Here is an 18,973-nt window from a genome sequence, read left to right on the forward strand (position 1 = left end):
CTATCATCTCTTGTCCTGTTGCTTGGCACCAATGAGAAGAGTCTGGATCCATCTTCTTGACACCCTCCCTTCAGATACTTGTATACATTGATGAAGTCCCCTCTCAGCTGTCTGTTCTTAAGGCTGAGCAGGCCCAGCTCCCTCAGCTTTTCTTTATAAGTGAGATGCTTCTATCCTCTCATCATCTTCATAGCCATCTGCTGACCTTGCGCCAGGAGCTCTGTGCAGAGGTAAATATTTTATTCCTATAGGTAAATATATTATTCCTATTTTCTTCCTTTTCATTCCTTATTGTTTTCTTCTTATTTTGCAACACAGCTGATGTTTTTGGTTCAATGAAACATGGTATTGTACAGGGAATTATCAGAGAAGTTAGATTCTTTATACAAAAGCAGAATAAGCTCTCACTATTGTGGTTTTATGTTCTACCTGGAATTATTCAAAAAGGGAAGAAAGGATATTCTTTGAGTTATTATTGTTTTATAAAGCAACTTTAAGGATGTTCTTCCCTATCTCCTTGCTCACCTTTTGCATCTCCAGGACTTGCACTGCTGCTGTGCTCCAGGTCTAACTCTGCATCTTGCTTGGTCAGCCTGATATTTTTTGTTACATGAATGTCATGCCTACATGAGCTATGCACTCATAACCTCAGCAGCAACAAGGTATATTCAGCCACACAAAACTGAGCTCTTCATCAGGAGGAACAGCCAGCCCCTGCACAAGGCTGGAGTCAAGGCACTGTGCTGAGACTTGTGCCTGTCATTCTGTAAGCAGGCAATGTGCAAGACACCTTGCAAAGATCTGGTGGGAGTCCTCCACCCTACAACTTCATATGCCACTCCTGAAACCCCAGAGAGCTGCACTGCAGTGCTCTGCATATCAACGTGCCTCAGTAGGTGTGCAGAAGCTGAGGGACTTTGTTACATGGAAAAGAGTCTTTATCTTCCAGGGTCCTGCTGCATTTGCTGCTTAGCAGATAGTACCATTCTTCTGCTAAGCTGGACACTAACAACTTCAAGCACCATCTTCCCTTTCCCTGCTGCTGAGCTGAAGAAAATGTGATGTTTTCCTCATCCCCCTGTGTCTGCCAGTTGTGTCTGTGCTTACAGTATGAGTTGTAGGAGAAGATGCTTTATTTGGCAAGTATAGAGCCTGGCTACCAGTGAGCCAGAGCCTTTCTCCCAGCCTGGGGCTCCCTGCTGGCCTGGGCCTCTTCAAAAAGTTTTTGGTTGCCACTTTTGTCCTCCGCTAGTGCTACACAGCTTTTCAGAACTCTTTGCATTTTTCACCAAGGCAAAGGGAATACTGAGCAGTTTTTATCTCTCTGTGTGTCCGATAGCCTGCTCGCTTCTGGGGACAGAGTCCTTAGTATCCTTCTTCTGAACTACATGCTCTAACAAAAACTTTTGCCTTAATGTTCTTTTGTATTCAGAAGTTTGACTGTAGCATATGCCTGTCTCTTTACAGCATACTTGCACAATGTAAACTATGAACTTAAGCTAACAAACCAGCACCAGGCTCATGCAGTGTGATCTACTGTGTCATCCACAAAGTTGCAAAATCATGGGAGCTCTGTTCTATTTTGGGATGAATCTTTCTGAACTTGTGAAAAATCTTGTTGTGCCACAGAGACAGGACTTTGTTGGCTATTTAACAGCCATCAGATCCTCAGGCAAGCTCTCACATATTAGACTTTAATAGGCCAGTGCTACAATCTGTGATTAAAAGAAGTTTTGCTCAATTCAAATACTTCAAAAAGATGGCAAGATTTCCCTTTTTGTATTTAAAGGAGTTGGTTAATATGTTAAATATTTTTTAAAATTAAAGCTTAGGATTTCAACAGAAAAGAGCATCAGTGACTTTCTACCTAATTTATAACCACAGACATGAAACTGGTCCATCTCCACTAGTTTTCAAGTGTGTTCATATTTTTCAGCCACAATTAGACACTGGTGTTGCACTCCCCAGTCTGAATTACGGCAGATGCTGCTGGGAGGTGGTTTTTCAGACAAAATCAATGCAGGTAAGACTCCTCTCTTGCACTGCATGCATACACCCTGGTCCTCTTCCTCCACATGTGTGGTGCTGTCAAACATCATCCAGGTACACTCTTTTACTGAGTCATAAACTGATAATCCATTCAGCACAGGCATCTTCCCTGTTTCATGTTGAGCACAACAAAAGAAAATGAAGTAAAAACAACCAAATCCCCAGAGCCTTTACACACTGCCTCAGAGCTGCCTCTGAGATCATGCTATCACAGAGAGGTCTCCTGTTCCATGGCATCAGTTCACAGTTACTACATGATATGGTAGATTTAGCAAAATGGTAACTTTAGGAATCAGTTGGGACTACTTTTCAACTTAACAAACCATCAGATGAAGATATTTCTGCTCTCATAGATGCACAATGACTGCTCAGCAAGCTCCACTCCTGCAGATTAGATGTAACTATACCAAATGAAGCAGGAAATGTTACAGAAATCCAGTGTCTCCCATCAAACCTCCCTAGTGACCAAACTTTGATGGTTTCACCACAGTACCAGAGGGATGAGGAAAGTGGGTGGAAATGCATTTGTCCTGCAGCCACCTCACAGGAAGTAAGACAGTGAAAAGTGAGACAGGTGGAGGTACCTATCATCTTCTCCAGAGTGATTAGTCTTACTGCACTGGGAAAAATCTGCAAAAGTGTCTTGTTGGCCTTACATAGCTGCCATGAGCCCATCAGCTGCTTCAGATGACCTCAAAGTGTGCACTTCAAAAAAGGATGGATACATGTACTTTAAATTACAACCTTACTTAGTTAGCAAACCTTTTCGTACAACTTCAAAGAGTTCTAAGAAGTGGATAAAAAATTTCAAGTACAATACATTCATTAACATGCATTCGCACCTAGTAAAGACAGTATCTTTAATCTTCCTTTATTTATTAATCTAGAGCACATTTTATTTATAAAACCTACCATCTGAATAACATTGTATTACCTTTTAATCTAATCTGGAAATATACAGCTTCTGAATGTTTTATTGAAGTATTCGTTTTTCAGTAGCTGATATATTTTTTCAAAACAAGCTGTTCAAGGCCTAACATCAACATAAAAACAACAAAAGCAAAGGAGGAATGTTGAGTGTATTAGGATGTTAGGTAATATCAGTATTAAAAAGTTTAACGAGCACAAATTATATTGTTGTTCATCAGGTTCTTTTTGCTGTTTCTGTAACATAACCTTATGACAGTCACATGCTGTCAAATTGATAACAAGTATAAATGGTCAGACATCCTGATGCATGTTAATTTTTCAGTTCCTTTCAATGACATTCAACAAAAACATCAAGACAGCTCAAGAGCCTGACCCTACTCTTGCAATCTGATCAATGCACATAGCTGATAAGACACAGGAGCTCTGGGTGGATGCAAGATCTGTGCTGGTGGATCACTTTACACGGAGGAGGGTCCTTTATAAGGAAAATATGGACTGTTTATGTTGACAAATAGAAACTGGTTACTCCTGAGGTTAAACTACCCAGGAAACAACTAGATTACACTACTTGCTCCCAGACCTTGTATAAGAGTATTTTCCCAAAGTAAAATCAGTAAGCTGTAGAATAGCTTCCTTTAAGCATTTACAACCTATTACATTGCAGATTACTCCCTCAGGCCCTATAAAAAGTCTTCTAGCTGCACAGTTTAGAAATTAATTAATAAATATGGTGTCAAAAATTTGCATTTACTCTAATCCTTGTTTAGTCTATCATTTTATTTCACTAACACTTTACTACAGAATTAAATGGCAGAAATCTGAGTAATTTTGGTTATTATTAAAATATTGTATATAAACAGGAAAAATCTGAATAAGGCATTCTCAATGCAAGCTTGAGCAATGTACATTTTCACGCCCAGTGGAACTAACATTTCAATTTCTTCCCAGAAGTAGTGGAATGGTTTTTTTGCACATAAATCCCCAAATACTTTTTCGATTTTACAGATAAAAAGCATTATTTCATACATCAGTTTTAAAAGCATTGGTTTGGTATTTCCTTCCATTTTGTCTGCTCAAGGACTATGGATCTGGAAAGAAACAGTCCAAAGAAACTCACAACACATATAAGACAACTACTTCCATAAAATTAAATGAAACAACATTTTGTTTCAAATGCCATCTAGATAGATGTATATGAAGCATACACATTATGGTAGGTAGTTATTCATCCCCATATTTTCACCTGCCGGTATTACTGCAAATCACACTGTTTCCATGACATGCCTTATGGAACAGTTTACTATTTTCATAAGCAGTCACATGCATTGAAGGTAGGATCACCAGCCAGAGTATTTGGCACCCCAAAGCAGAACCAGAGAGGTCAAGCTTACAAATCTCCTTGCTGAATGACAAATTAGCTGGTGTGTGAAATGACAGATCTCCGTTGACAGGAGGAAGTACATCGACCTAAGACATTTCCTCTGGAGCTGCTTCTGCTTCCTGAGTGGGTTTCTTTTCAGGTTTGCCACTGAGGACGGGAGATGGGTTGTGGCTGGGCTTGTTGCTGTCGTGTGCACTGTGACTGCTGGCGCTGCCAAGGCGCGTTGATGCCACAACAGCTTTTACTGCAGCCTGGGAGAGAGAGGACCAAGAAAATGTTCCTTAAAAGGCACGAAATGTCAGCAATGCAGCCTCAGCATACTCCCCGTAGGGAATGTAACTACCTTTAGTCTTCCTGGTAACATCACATACCTGCCTGGGCTTGGACAGATTCAGAAGACCATCTGAAATTCTAGACTGAGGTTTAAAATTGCTGCTGTCACAAGGTTACAAGTTGGACAACATGAACATGACTTCTTTTTTCAGCTGCAAGTGCTGCATATTTTTTTTTTAGAAACTATTTCAGGTTTTCATGTTGAAGTTAGATGGCAAAGAGAAAACCATCTTCTACCATAATAATAACAGTATCACTACCGATTATTCCATGAAAATTTCACAAAGGAAAACAATATTTATTATTATTGAACTAATGCATATGCCAAGCACAATGGTGCAGAGCATACAGGCAACTTCCTAAGGATATACATATAAAACCACTAATTCGGGTAGGCTTTCATATCACACCAAATATCACAAAATGAAGACGCTCATGAAGACAGTTATATTAGCCCTTGCCTCAAAGAGCTTTATTGCCTGAAAAAACAAAAATACAGAGGTGAGGAAAAGAAATACTAATCTCTGTGTATGACAGCTCAAGTTACTTTTGACTTGGCTAGCTTTTTGCTTAGGCGTCACAGAAGTGGGTCGGTGGGAGGAGATGAGGAGTAAGTTTTGTGGATACCTTGGAGAGGTAATCATGCTGAAACAAACAAACAAACAAACAGAAGCAAGGAAATAAAAAGAAAAAAAAGAAGATGCTAATGACAAACAGACTACATAGTCATTGTCAATAAAAACGAATCAGCTAACACAGAATATGAAGGAAAAGTACCAATAAAAAGTGGCAAGAGTTTTCAAAGTGAGAGTCCAGACCTCTTAAAGCAAAATTCACAGAGATCCACTTAGTGGTGAGAGGACTTTGGACAACTGATTACAAGAATAGGCCACTCAATGATGTTATAATGTCCAAAGATACTTTTAGTGTATCTCTCACAAGCCATATGGATGTTTATGAAATAAATTCAACACAGCTCGTGAAAAACAAAATCATGACTGAGACCTTTAGAGTTATTTAATAAAAATATGTCTTTACATAAAGAAAGCCTGTCTCTGAATTTGTATGTTGGGAAAGAGAGGATAATTTCATATTATTCTTACTAACAAAACAACAACTAAAGCATGTTCTGCTTGAGTTTCTGCTTTGGTCTTATTTTTTTGGCTAGCAATCAATTGTCTAAACTTTTATGGTTTATTTTACATGTATATATGTGTAAAACTTTAAACTCTACAATAAGTGCTAACTTCACTTAATTCTCTTAATAATTGAAGATTTGATCATTTAATCTTTAACAGAAAAGCAACGAAGAAGCAAACTTATAAAAAGCATTAGCTTTTAGTCACAAAAGAATAAATTGACTACAGAGATCTAAATAACCTGGTCTTCAAAAAAAATCTTTTTGGTGATCAAAGGTGTAAAACTATAAAGAAACACAAAATCAAAACATCAATGTGAACAATATCTACAGTCTCTGAGAATTTTGTAAATGACAAAATGTTTTTCTTTGCCCTGTAGAGATTCTCTGTCACAGTTCCCTATTAATACTGAAAAAAATTAGCAAAAGGAAAGTTAAGGGTAATTTTTTTTGTGAATTTAGTTTGCATGGAGTTTGTAAAGCTCTCAGTTAAGATGCTTATAACCCTTATTCCCCAGGGCTACAAGGGCAGCTTCACTGTAACCGTTGGTAATAATTTCTGTGGTGAAGTATCCCTGGAAATATCTTTTGAGCAGACACAAATCTTTAACAATTGAAAAAGGGATTTTGGGAGAAGAAAGTTTCCTGATGTTATGTCAGTTAGATGCCTAGCTGCCTGCTGGTAGAGTAACTCAGGGTGGTTTAAAGACCAAAATATGCTACAGTAGATTAAATTTCTTACAGATTTATGGATGTTCATTAAGAAATTATTCAGAATTTTGTTCCTTCTTGTCAGTACTATAAGGATGCCAAACAGTACAGGACAGACAGATGGACAGAAGGAAGAAAGGAAGAAGGGAAGGAAGGAAGGTAAGAAAATTGTGAAAGTTGTGTGCATTCTCAGCAGTTCTATCTGTGTAGACAGAGTTATCAATCCGCTTCACCAATTTTTATTTATTTGGTTTCAGTTATCGACTAAATCAGCTTCCACTTCTTCAATTTTCATCAGTTACCTTAAATAAAAATCTTCCATACCACTATGGAATGTTGTCCTCAAAAGATATGTAAGTTTTCTGCAAGATTACTAATTTAATTGCATGCTTTCATAGCCAAAACAGAGACTGTGTGCAGAGACTTGCCTTAAGTTTACGCCGGGCATTGAATTCTTGAAGTTTCTTTTGTGCGTTGTCCATATGTGCAAAATTTGCTGCCTTCCCTGTGACCCATGGGTGCTGCAAAGCCTGTAGAGTGGTGAGGCGTTTCTTGGGGTCTAAAACAATCAACTTTTTAACCTGCATCACAAGCAAGAAACACAAAAGACTATTAACCTTATTCTTCATTTATATTTACCTAGCTTTGCATTTTGGGGCTCTGATCCTGGTTTTGGGAAGCACCTTAGGTGAAAGGCATTCTAGGAAACCAACAAGAATTTCATTTGTGTCTTTGCAAGTATTTTGCTTCTGGCATTTCTTGGTCCTCCATAAATAACATCTGAGTAAGACAGCCATTAAGGGGGAAGAGAGAAGAAAAACAAATCAACCGGTTACCAACGTATTAAGAATAGGTACCAATGCAGCTGACCTGTATCTGCCATAGGGTGTTGCATGTCTGAATTACCACATAAACCCTAACTGATTCTCAAAATAACCCCAACCAGGTAGTTTCTCTGAGCAGTGTCTCTACTTTTGTATTTGGACAAGTTTTAAATGGGATTAGAAAGTTTAAATTATAGTGTGTGCAGCTCATGCAGACTTGTACCATGCAGTCACTATCAGGTACATCATAAAGGAAATGTTTCTTTCAGTCTCTCTAAAACCTCTTGTACACATGAACTAAAAACCACTGTACAAGTATTTTTCTCTTAGCCCACCCTGAAACTAATGCTGTTCACACCAGTCTTTCTGTCACCAAGGCCAGTGAAGCTGCACCTCTCCAAACGTGAGAGTAGGACATTTTTGGGAAAAAGGCACTGCAAACATACCCCTGGGAGTGGGGTTGGTACAAAGTGCTGAATACAAAGTGTGTCCAGTCAAGCCATCTTTCATGGGTTTTGCTGTTATGTCTGGACTAGTAGAGTTTTGAAAAAAAGAGAAAGAAAGGTGGGGATGGAGTAACAAAGTACACAGATGATACTTTGCAGAGCCACACTTACCCAGCTCTCCTGACTGCACACCCTCCTGGAGCAGAGTGCAAGCGATGGCACAGGGCTCCACTGCTGCTTTGTACTCAAGTGTGAGGGAAGATTCGCTTTAGGGTTCTCTGAAATTTCCCTACAAAGAACTATTAAAGAAAGATGGTGCCAGGCATTGTGATGAATCCAGCCTGTTGTGTCTCCATGGAAGAAGTCAAGGTAAACAAATCCCTTCAACTGGACCTCCAGAACTGCCCACAGCAGAAGGTTTTAAGAGTCATGGCCTTCATCCTTATCTACAACTTCCTATTCAATGTTCAAACCTGAAACTTTGAGCTTTATTGTACCAGAACAGTATGGAGCAACTTGGACAAAAGCTCTGTATACACAATAAATAAGCAGTTTTACTTTAAGGCTGCTGTTTATCTGGCAGTAAATGATATTTTTTTGACTTTAGAATAACTTCGCATCTAATCAAACAATAAAAAAGTACTTTGAACTTCTACCGTACTTCCATTTGAAATGTCCTGAAGTACTTCACAAACACCAATTACACAGTATTTCATGACAGAGTTTTGTATAAGAAATATGGAACAGACCATTTGTGTTTTCAATGTTAGAAATAACTGAATTATGCAAGTGATCACTGACTAAAAATCAGACTCAAGCATACCTATCTCTGCAGATCAGCATCTCCTGAATCCAAATTACTTTATCCAGTAATGAAAGAATACAGTGCAGATAGCATGCCAGCTCTTGCATTTTGCTAATGGACCATATTTAAAAGTAATCAATCTTCTCTCATCAACTGAGAAAAAATCTTAAATGGACAGAAAAAGTCTGTCAGAAAAAGCAGGGGGAAAAAAAGTTTCATTTCCTTTAATATTCTTTCCCTAAAGTTCAGGCTTGAAAACTGAAAAAAAATAAAAGGCTTGTTTTTACTTTCCCCTGAAAGTCGTTGCCCAGAAAAGAGGAATGAGCTTCAGAGCTGGAAAAAAAGGCAGGCATACATGAACACTGTGACAGCTGCTAACAATCTGGCTTGTTCAGAGAAGGACCTGAACATCCATGGTTTTGAGGGCAAAATTACAGCACTGGACTAACAGGGATATTTAACAGCAAGGGGCTGTATGAACAATTAATTAACCAATTATTCTTCCCCCACCCCAAAAATTGACTCAGTGGAAGTGATACTAGGTACTCTGATCTGATTTTTGCTTTACTTACTAAATCCTTGGCATTCAGAGACACATCATCCCACCAGGGGGACACAAAGTCATATTCACAGTTCAGGATTCTCTTAAACATGTACTGATCTCCCCTGTCATCATAAAATGGTTCAAAGCCACAAAGTCTGCAAGGATAAAAAAGAAATAAATTTATCAAAGATTAATTAGTCTTTGGATTGTTAGGAACAGTTCATGGTACTATTTTTCCCTACTTTGTATTCTGTAGACCCCTTTGTAAAACCAGACCTGGCTGTACTCATGAACTCCTAATTCTACAGAGCAGAGAAAAATGTGGTCAAAAGTATTCATAACACTGGGAAAGGCTGGTCAAATTGTAAATTTTCCATTTTCACATGTCTTTAATTGGAACTATTAGTACATGGACTTACCGTAAGGGTAGCCATGCACCAGTTGGTATCTGTATACCTTCTACATGCTAATAAATATTTTCTAGCAGCTCTTTGCTCTGCTGGTCTCAGGTTGAAGTCACTTGAACTACCAGTTATTCCTCAGTCTGAAACCTTTGCTCATCACTGCTGTCTCAGTGAGGCTTCTCCCACTATGTGCCTTTTTGAAGTGGGTGCAAATGGGCGCATTACTAAGTCACAAATTAGTGTAATGATGTTTTCTATTTTAGTCTTAGTTTCTTTGCTAGAACTTTCTGACCTTACTTTTTTAGACTGTTTACAAGCACAGAGTGAACGTGATCACAGAGTGTTTATCAGAATCTTTGTAACTCTTGCCAGAGGAATAGGAATTAGCTGAGGAACCTCATTTTACCTGTGAAGTTAGAAGGTTTTATATATCCAGTTATTAGGACTGATTTTTGATTGTGTTCATCCCTGTACATTCTTTCATCCTATGATCCACAAAATGTAAAAACCTCTGTCAGGTTTTATTAATCACCCCACATCTTTACTTAGGTAACCTAGGTACAAACAAGAAATGTTGTGATCTCACTAATGACTGCATTTTTGAATATATTGAATAATACAGATCCCAGCACAGATCCACACTGCTGGCCTCAGGAAAAGCAAACTCACAGAAGTGGTTTCCACTTATATAATGTCCTTTTTTATTGCTTTCTTTCACTTTAATCATGCTTGCACACATAATCAGATATTTTTAAGTGAATTTCCTATTCAAACAGAATGTGATCTGAGCTAAACAGAAAGTCTATCTGCTACTCTGCCTCCAGAAAATGCAACAAGCAATGAGATGATGACAGGAAAACAACAGCTGATATAATGATCAAGACAGTAAGAAGTCTACAAAATGTAACTTTATAGTTTAACTTGGTTTTGTATTTCTAAATCTAATCAATGTGCTTACTGTCCTGAAACAGGAGCCTGATGCTCAAGGAAGAATTGTGGTTTTGGGAGTGGTGCATAGCTGTGGATGAACAGTTGCATCACATTCCACTGCTGAAGAGGAGAAACACTTCATTGTAAGCACCTTCTGGGCACATTATTAATTTCCAGGTCTGGTAGAGATGGATTAAAACACCAGGATCCAGCCTCCAAACACCATGTGCTTCAGTAGGTGGGAGCTGGCCACAGCACCCCAGCTGTTGCCCTCCTCTTTGCCTCCTGTCCCATCACCATTTCTGGACTTGCATCAGGTCACTGCCGTCCCCATGGAACACCTTTGCTGAGAAGGGTTGTTGGGCCCCTCACTGGGGGCCCTCACTGGGTCAGCCCAAACTGGATTTTGGATACCGGGTGACACACAGTACATTTACATACACACATACATACACACAGTATGTTTAAGACTTCATCTGACTACACTGAAAATCTCCTAAGTTTTCTCTACTTTCATTGTAACTCACTATTATCATCTTTTGTCTTTTTACAATTTCTACAGATATGCTTCTACTTAAAATAAAAATCCATTTCAGCAGACAGATTTTTTTTTGCTACATGCCAAATGAGATGAATAAAACTAGAGGTGTGATTTCAAATTAGATTAATTAAAGCAGAGTAAGATTCAATCAAGCTGCTCTTGATTTAATTTTATTTTGAAATATAATTTTATTGTGATGACTCATTTTATATCAATTACATACAAATAGAGAAAAAAACAATGCAAACAGCTACAAAAACAATTAAAAAATTACCAAATGGTGGTTTATCTCCTTTTAAGTTAGTGAAAAACCATCTTTAACTAAATCCATGCAATTAAAACTACAGGTAAAGCCTCTGTATTTGTTGACCTCTATCTGCATCTCAAACATACTGAAGGATTTCTAATACAGGAATACACAAGGACTGTTCTTTTTACCTTTTAAAACTGTAACATGTGGCTTCCCTGGAATTATGACAGTTGTCATCAATAGATCTTAATATAATTTGCCTCAGGAAAAACTGTTAAGTCAAAATATGTGTCAAAGTTTTTCTTAATCAAATGCTAAGTCCACTTTGATTAACAAGAAGACTAATGAGAAGTTTTATGCAGATCTTCTGTAACATGGTTGTTGCTCTTACATTCATTCCAGTTTGGAGGCACATACAGAAAGGCAATTTTTGGACTGTACTGAAGAGCATTCCTTCTACTAAACAATGAGACCAAGATATGCAACACTGTCCTTTAGGCTGCAGGATTAATGAGTTAGTTATTGTACATGTACCACCAGACTATATTGACCCACAGAGATTTACATTCAATAGAAAAGCTTTAAATGTGGACTACTGTTAAAGCTAAAAGGAAAATATAGCGAAGTGGATTTTTGCCTGGCTTATTCCTGCACATCAAATTGGATTTTGAGTTGGGAGTAGGAAGGATCATAAGGAGGAAGAAACATAGAATCATAGGATCATAGAATCAGCTGGGTGGGAAGGGACCTCCGAAATCATCAAGTCCAACCCTTGATCCACTACCATCGTGGTTACCAGACCATGGCACTAAGTGCCACATCCACTCTCATCTTAAAAACCACCAGGGACAGTGAATTTACGACTTCCCTGGGCAGCCTATTCCAATGCCTGATTACCCTCTCTGTAAAGAATTTCTTCCTAATATTCAAACTAAACCTCCTCTGGCACAGCTTAAGACCATGCCCTCTTGTCTTACTAAGAGTTGCCTGGGAGAAGAGATCAACCCCCACCTGGCTACAACCTCTTTTCAGGGAGTCATAGAGACTGATGAGGTCTCCCCTGAGCCTCCTCTTCTCCAGGCTAAACAACTCCAGCTCCCTCAGCCTCTCCTCACAGGACTTGTGCTCGAGTCCCTTCACCAGCCTCGTTCCTTCTCTGGACCTGCTCCAGCACCTCAATATCCTTCCTGAACTGAGGGGCCCAGAACTGGACACAGTACTCAAGATGTTCCTTCACCAGCGTTGAGTACAGGGGAAGGATCACTTCCCTGGTGCCGTTGGCCACACTGTTCCTGATCCAGGCCAGGATGCCATTGGCCTTCTTGGTCACCTGGACACACTGTTGGCTCATGTTCAGAAGTGGAAGAATATCCATTCTGGTAGTGTTCCACTCAGAGCAGCAACTCACACATTTGTTTTTACACCAGTGCAGAAGTTTAATATGTTTTGGGAGCATCTTCTGAACAGCTGGAAGGTTTTGAAAGGCTGCATATAGCAAATGCCACTCCATATATTCAAATAGGAGTTTTATTTCTGTTCTTGCTTGGAGCTTGCCTACACTTGAAACCAAGTTCTGCTTAAGAAAGGAGCTCAGTTTCAAGTACGACGACTTCTTTAAGCCTTGAATAACTAGAAAAGACCATAGCTTAATCTAAGTGGCTTTATAAAGGGCCAACAAAAGTCATCTCTCCAATCTCAGGGACGGCTTTGCTGACAACATTCACATCTCTCTGCCATGCGTGGAAACCCCAGAACTGACAAGAAATGAGCACCTGGCAGGCAGTTTCTGAGATGTGATCTTTTACATAAGGTCTGGATCTTAAATCAGACCTTGAGACAAAGGGTCACGTTTAAAATGGAGAACATAAAAAAATGGGAAATGGAAGTATTGTAGCCTATTATTTACCAACACACCAAAGGAGAGCTGTGGATTATATGAAGCTTATATACACAACAAAAGATGTTTTCTGATATTTCCATCAGAGTGTTTACATATCCTTACATGAACTTTTAGTATACATTCTAGAGAATGCAATTATTTCTTTGCAAAAGACAAAAAGGAAATAATTCTATTATTACACACTGTACTTGCTGGACACAGTTAAAGAGTCCTAGTAAGGGAAACATAATGACCCAGATGTATAAAATCCTCCATATCTTTAATGCACATATGTAAAATCTCATTTTCTTCTCCTAAAAGGCATCCTGCAAGTATTGTATATAACTACACAAGCCATCTTAGCATTGTCATTGTCAAGAGACTAAATTATTTATTCTCCCATAAAGGGAAGTATCAATATATTATATAAAATTTTGCCTTCTCAATAATCTTCCTCTGAAAGATTCAATGACACAATAAAGTAATTACAATGCTTACCAACTGTATCATGACTAGACATACTAAGATGTAGACACAAATGCCTACCTTTAGACATAACTGTTTGAAAATTTTGGTCTATAGTTGCAACTTCAACTGTTTAAAATATGTGTGGCCAGCATTGCTCAAACCCCTTTTTCAACATGGTCTTTTGTTATCTGGTAAGAAAAAGAACACTTTGACATTAACCCATCAGACTGATTTGCAGACAGAGAGTCCAGGGCTGTTCCCTGCCTCCTGGTTGAGGTGCTATAAGACAGCAACACTGATGCTGCAGCTGAAGCTTTGTCAGTGTCTGTGGCTGACACAGGTGGGGCAGCTGCATTTGAGAATATTCACAGGCACTGTGAAACTACTGCAAGCACTTTAGCTTCTTGTTGTCTCATCTGTAGTCAAGAACAACTTAGGACCTCTCACAGTTTATGTGAATGAGAAGAAGCCTCCAGTGATTTCTGACACTTGCATGCTTGTATTTTTGCTTTCAGCATCTTCACTGCTACTCATTTACTTTACCAGCATGATTCTGTGCAGGTCTTCCTGTTGTTCAGGAAGGAGTATTACATCTATCAAATACATAACCTGAGTATTTTCCAGGCTTCTCTAGGATTTAACTTACTTCAGTAAGATTAGGAATATCATAATTAAAGTTCACTATCTTGTCTTTTTCAATGGCATAGCTCATAATATCATAAAATCTTGAGAGTGTTAACAAATTAGCTGCTCTGTAGCACCTTCTGCACTTACAGGATGTAGGTGATAATTCCCAGGGACCACATGTCCACCTCAGGGCCGTAGGCACATCCGCGCAGTATCTCTGGTGCTGCAGATGACAAAACACTTGTCAGTAAGATGAAAGTTGAATGAAGAAGTAACAGTCAAAAAGTCAATTAAAGTCCATGAACATTCATGTCTCTTAAAAAGGTAGGCTCTGTTTCTTTAAGCCCTCAATTAGGCAAATGATTCCCTTCACCGAATATAAAACCAAAGAAGTTATGCCCAAGCAGAGCCACAATAAAATGTAAAGTGGACTTTGGTTTCAAAATGCTTTTTAGGTTTGTGAAAAGAACCACTGAAAGCTACACTGTTTTACTTAGTGCTTTTATAAATACATCAACAACAAAAAGAGGGTCAATGAAAATCTCTCCCTTATGGGATGAAGAGGGAAACACTGTAACCAAGGATGAGGGAAACACTAAGGTACTTAGTACCCTCTTTGCATCAGTCTTAATAGAAAGACTTGTTATCCTCAGGGCAACCAGCCCCCCTGAGCTGGCAGACACAGATGGAGAGCAGAACAGACCCAGGAGGAGGTAGTTAGTGCCACTTAGATACTCACAAGTCTATGGGATCAGATGGGATTCACCCAAGGGTACTAATGTTGCTGGCAGAGGAACTCGCCAAGCCACTCTCCATCGTTTATCATCAGTTCTGGATAACTGGGGAGGTTCCCAGATGACTGGAGGCGAGCCAGTGTGATTTCCTCCTACTAGAAGGTTTGGAAGGAGGATTCAGGGAACTACAGGCCTGTCAGCCTGATTTTGATGCTGGCAAAGGTCATGGAACAGATTGTCTTGAGAGCGATCACACCAGGGGACCAGTACAGAACAACCAGGTGATCAGGCCCAGCCAGCATGGGTTTAGGAAAGGTAGGTCCTGGTTGACCAACCTCATATTCTCTTATAACCAGATGACCTGCCAGGTGGATGAGGGAAAAGCTGTGTCTCTTGTGTATCTGAACTTCGGTAAAGCCTTCGAGACTGACTCCCACAGCAATCTTCTGGAGAAACTGGCTGCTCATGGCTTAGACAGGTGCACTACTTGCTGGGTAAAAAACTGGCTGTGGTGTATGCAGTTACATTCAGCTGGTGGCTGGCCACTAGTGGGATTCCCCAAGGCTCAGTGTTGGGGCCAGTCCTGTTTTACTTCTTTATCATGATGTGGACAAGGGGGTTGAGTGCACTGCCATTCAGTTTGCAGAAAGCACCAAGTTGGGTGTGGATTAGGAAGGTTCTACAGAGGGACCTGGACAGGCTGGATTCAGGGCACAAGGCCAGTTGTATGAGGTTCAACAAGACCAAATGCCAGGTCCTGCCCTTGGGTCCCACAAACCCCCAGCAGCACTACAGGCTGAGGGAAGAGTGGCTGGAAAGCTGCCTGGTGGAAAAAGACCTGGGTGTGCTGCTCAACAGCAGCTGAGCATGAGCCAGCATTGCCCAGGTGGGCAAGAAGGCCAAGGGCATCCTGGCTTGGATCAGCAATACTGTGGCCAGCAGGATGAGGGAAGTGCCTGTCCCCCTGTACTTGGCACTGGTGAAGCCACATCTCAAATCCTATTCTGGGCCCCTCACTACAAGAAAGCCATTGAGGTGCTGGAGCATGTCCAGAGAAGGGCAATGGAGCTGATGAAGGGTCTGGAGCACAAGTCTGATGAGGAGTGGCTGAGGGAGGTGGGGGTATTCTGGAGAAGAGGAAGCTTGGGGACACTTTATCACTCTCTCAGCTATCTGAGAGGAGGTTGTAACAGGGTGGAGGTTGGTCTCTTCTCCTAGGGAACAAGAGATAGGATGAGAGGAAATGGCCTCAAAGCTGTGCCAGGGGAGGTTCAGGTTAATGATCACAAAGAATTTTCTCACTGAAAGGGTTGTTAAGCATTGGAGTGGGCTGAGCAAGGAGATGGTGGAGTTGCCATCCCTGGAAGGGACACTTAGTGCTATAGTTTAGTGGACATGGTGGTGTTCAAAGGCTGGGCTTGATGATCTTGGAGGTGTTTTCCAACCTTAACGATTCTATGATTCCATTTACTTAGCATTTTATTTAGGCTTTATTTTTGATATTCTGTTTTAATTGGAAGGAAAGACAGACTGCTTCAGGCAATTTCTTTTGCTGCATTGAGGAGCAGACAGAAAGGCCAGGCAGTTTTGGGGGACTCCAGCTCTGCAATGGTAAAGAGGAATGAATGTCTGCTCAAGCAGCCTGACAGAAACACCTTGAGGAACTTGGTCCCATTGGATCTATGATGCATGTGGGATGGCTGTCATATTTCTGGAGGACAGTGGACTTCTTGTACCTATATGCACCAACACTGCAGCATGTATGCAATTTCTTCCCCTTCCTGCATTACTCTTGCATGGCCATGAAGACCAGGTCTTTTAATATTTTTTAGTATTTCCAGAATTTTGCTTTTGGTAAATGGATTTGTCTGACACATTGCTGTGAGTTTAGATATTTCCTGTAACAGACTGATCATGAATCACTGCTCTGCACTGGCTTTATTTTATGTGCTACTGTCAGAAATCACTTACGCTCCTCTTATTAAGTTCACTGAAAGCACAGTGTTGCAGTAAACTAAGTTCTTCATGACCATCTTTTTGCTTTCAGTCCTCTGCATCAATTTGCACATCCCCGGAACTGTAGACTGGCAAGTCTTGATGCCAGAGTATCCAGACTCCAGTATGTGTTTTTGTTGCTGTGTCCTTTCTGGAAAAGCTGCTGATAGCTGGGTGGGCAGGATGTGGGAGTTAGCAGCCTGAGACTGCCAATTATTCATAGTTTAATTTGGCATTTCAACAGTATTCCTCCTGGGTTTCCTCTAGTTCTGGAAAGTAATACTTGAATATGTTCTGGGCACCAGGAATTCTGTATGAGCAGTTAACTTGGGTTGTAAACCAAGGATCACAGGTCCATGACTAGAGGAACAAAGCTCCTTTCTTCTCTTCTCTTCTCCACAGAGATATTCACCCTCAACCCTCCCCACCAAGTCGTCCTGACTCTGAGGGTTCTTCTATGGGAATAAGCCTTATATACTGTTTTTATCATATACAAAGACAGGCATAAAAAGGGTTAAATACTAACCACAGATGTAGAGCATTTGTAGTATAACTGTCTCAAGAGAAGACAACCAGAACATTAAACACTAATATGTAAAGTATAGTTTTATGAAACTAAATGGACAGGAATTAGGTGTTGCTCTAAAGCATGACTGGCACCCATGTGTGCTTGGCAGAGAATGTCATACAAGGTAAAAGGATATATCTCCTGATTTGCATTATCATCTGTGCTACGAGATAACAGAATGATCTTATGGTCTTCTCCAGTGTCCTCTTTCCTTTGCCTCTACCATTATAAAAGCAAATGCAAATAATGAAACAACATACCACAGTACCCTGGAGTTCCACAAACTGTCTTCATGGTCACCTGATCTTCCACAATCTTAGAAAGTCCAAAGTCAGCTATTAAGATAATTAGGAATATTAATGTTTTTATTTCCTTGTAAAATAACGTGGGGGGTTTTTTTCCATCGCATAACCAATTAAATGAACATTTATGCATGAAGTGAACAGTACTGTCATATACAGAGATAAGCATTGATTTAAAGAATATACCCAGACTGCAATCCAGAAGTAAAATTTGCTGTACAATGAGCATTCCTGTCTTTTCCATGACAGAAACGTAGCTTGTATTTTATTCTGGAGACTACACAAAGCCAGCACAGTGGGACGCCTAAGGGCATACAAGCAGAGATCCAGAAATGCATTTTAGGTATATATTCAGTTTCCACTCTGTGAATAATCCAATAAAATTATCAGAATAATTGCGAGTTAAAAAATTTTGCATCAGTAATTTCTTGGATAAGGGTCAGAGTATGCAGACCCTGCAAGACAAAATCCCAGTAGTATTTTGTTAGAAGCCTGGGGGCATAAAGATGATGACAGAAGAAGTATTGATCATCCTTTCTGCAGAGTTTCCACCCTGTATTACTACTCAAACAGCAAGGACCATCGTGGTATCACATGTTGTACTTGCATGACTCATTTTGTAAAGCTCATAAAAACTAAAGTCTTCACAACTCTTAATTTTCACTGAAAATAAACTGATTTATTCAAATTTCAGTATGGATGATGACATCTTTGTCTTAAAAACCCCAAAATAAAATTATATCTACTTTGTTATACTGAATACGAAAGGAAATGTTTTAACTCAAATATCAGCATAAAAATAGGTCACTTGTCCCCAAACAGCTATTGCTTATGTAGTATTATTTATCTAATCAGAAATAGTGTTTACTTTTACAAATACTGCTTTATTCTCTGCCATTTTCTGCATGATTTTTGGTATAAATTCTGTAAGCACCTAGTTTTATTGATTTAGAAACTACCATGCACAGTTGTGTTGCCAAAGAAGTAATGTGCTGTTCACTTGAGTACAAGCATTAACTTCAACTAAAGGGATTGTGAGATACATGTACTCCAAACATCAGTTAGCACATATTACTGACACAAAAGAATTAGGGAAGCATATATTTAATGCTGC

General features: G+C 39.6%; 1 protein-coding gene across 1 annotated transcript in view; it reads right to left on the reverse strand.

Annotated features, from left to right (window-relative positions):
* Positions 1-2,919: 2,919 nt before the first annotated feature.
* Positions 2,920-18,973, reverse strand: part of CAMK4 (calcium/calmodulin dependent protein kinase IV) — an 88,349-nt gene continuing 72,295 nt past the window's right edge. The window contains exons 6-10 of the mRNA XM_027667220.1: positions 17,818-17,892; positions 14,408-14,483; positions 9,190-9,316; positions 6,971-7,123; positions 2,920-4,611 (exon numbers count right to left, since the gene is read on the reverse strand). Coding sequence (XP_027523021.1) covers positions 4,447-4,611; positions 6,971-7,123; positions 9,190-9,316; positions 14,408-14,483; positions 17,818-17,892 — 596 coding nt within the window. The 3' untranslated portion in view covers positions 2,920-4,446. The remainder of the gene's footprint in view (positions 4,612-6,970; positions 7,124-9,189; positions 9,317-14,407; positions 14,484-17,817; positions 17,893-18,973) is intronic.

This window comes from Corapipo altera, unplaced genomic scaffold (genome assembly GCF_003945725.1).
Source record: "Corapipo altera isolate COAL_440 unplaced genomic scaffold, ASM394572v1 60935, whole genome shotgun sequence".
NCBI classification, from domain to species: domain Eukaryota; kingdom Metazoa; phylum Chordata; class Aves; order Passeriformes; family Pipridae; genus Corapipo; species Corapipo altera.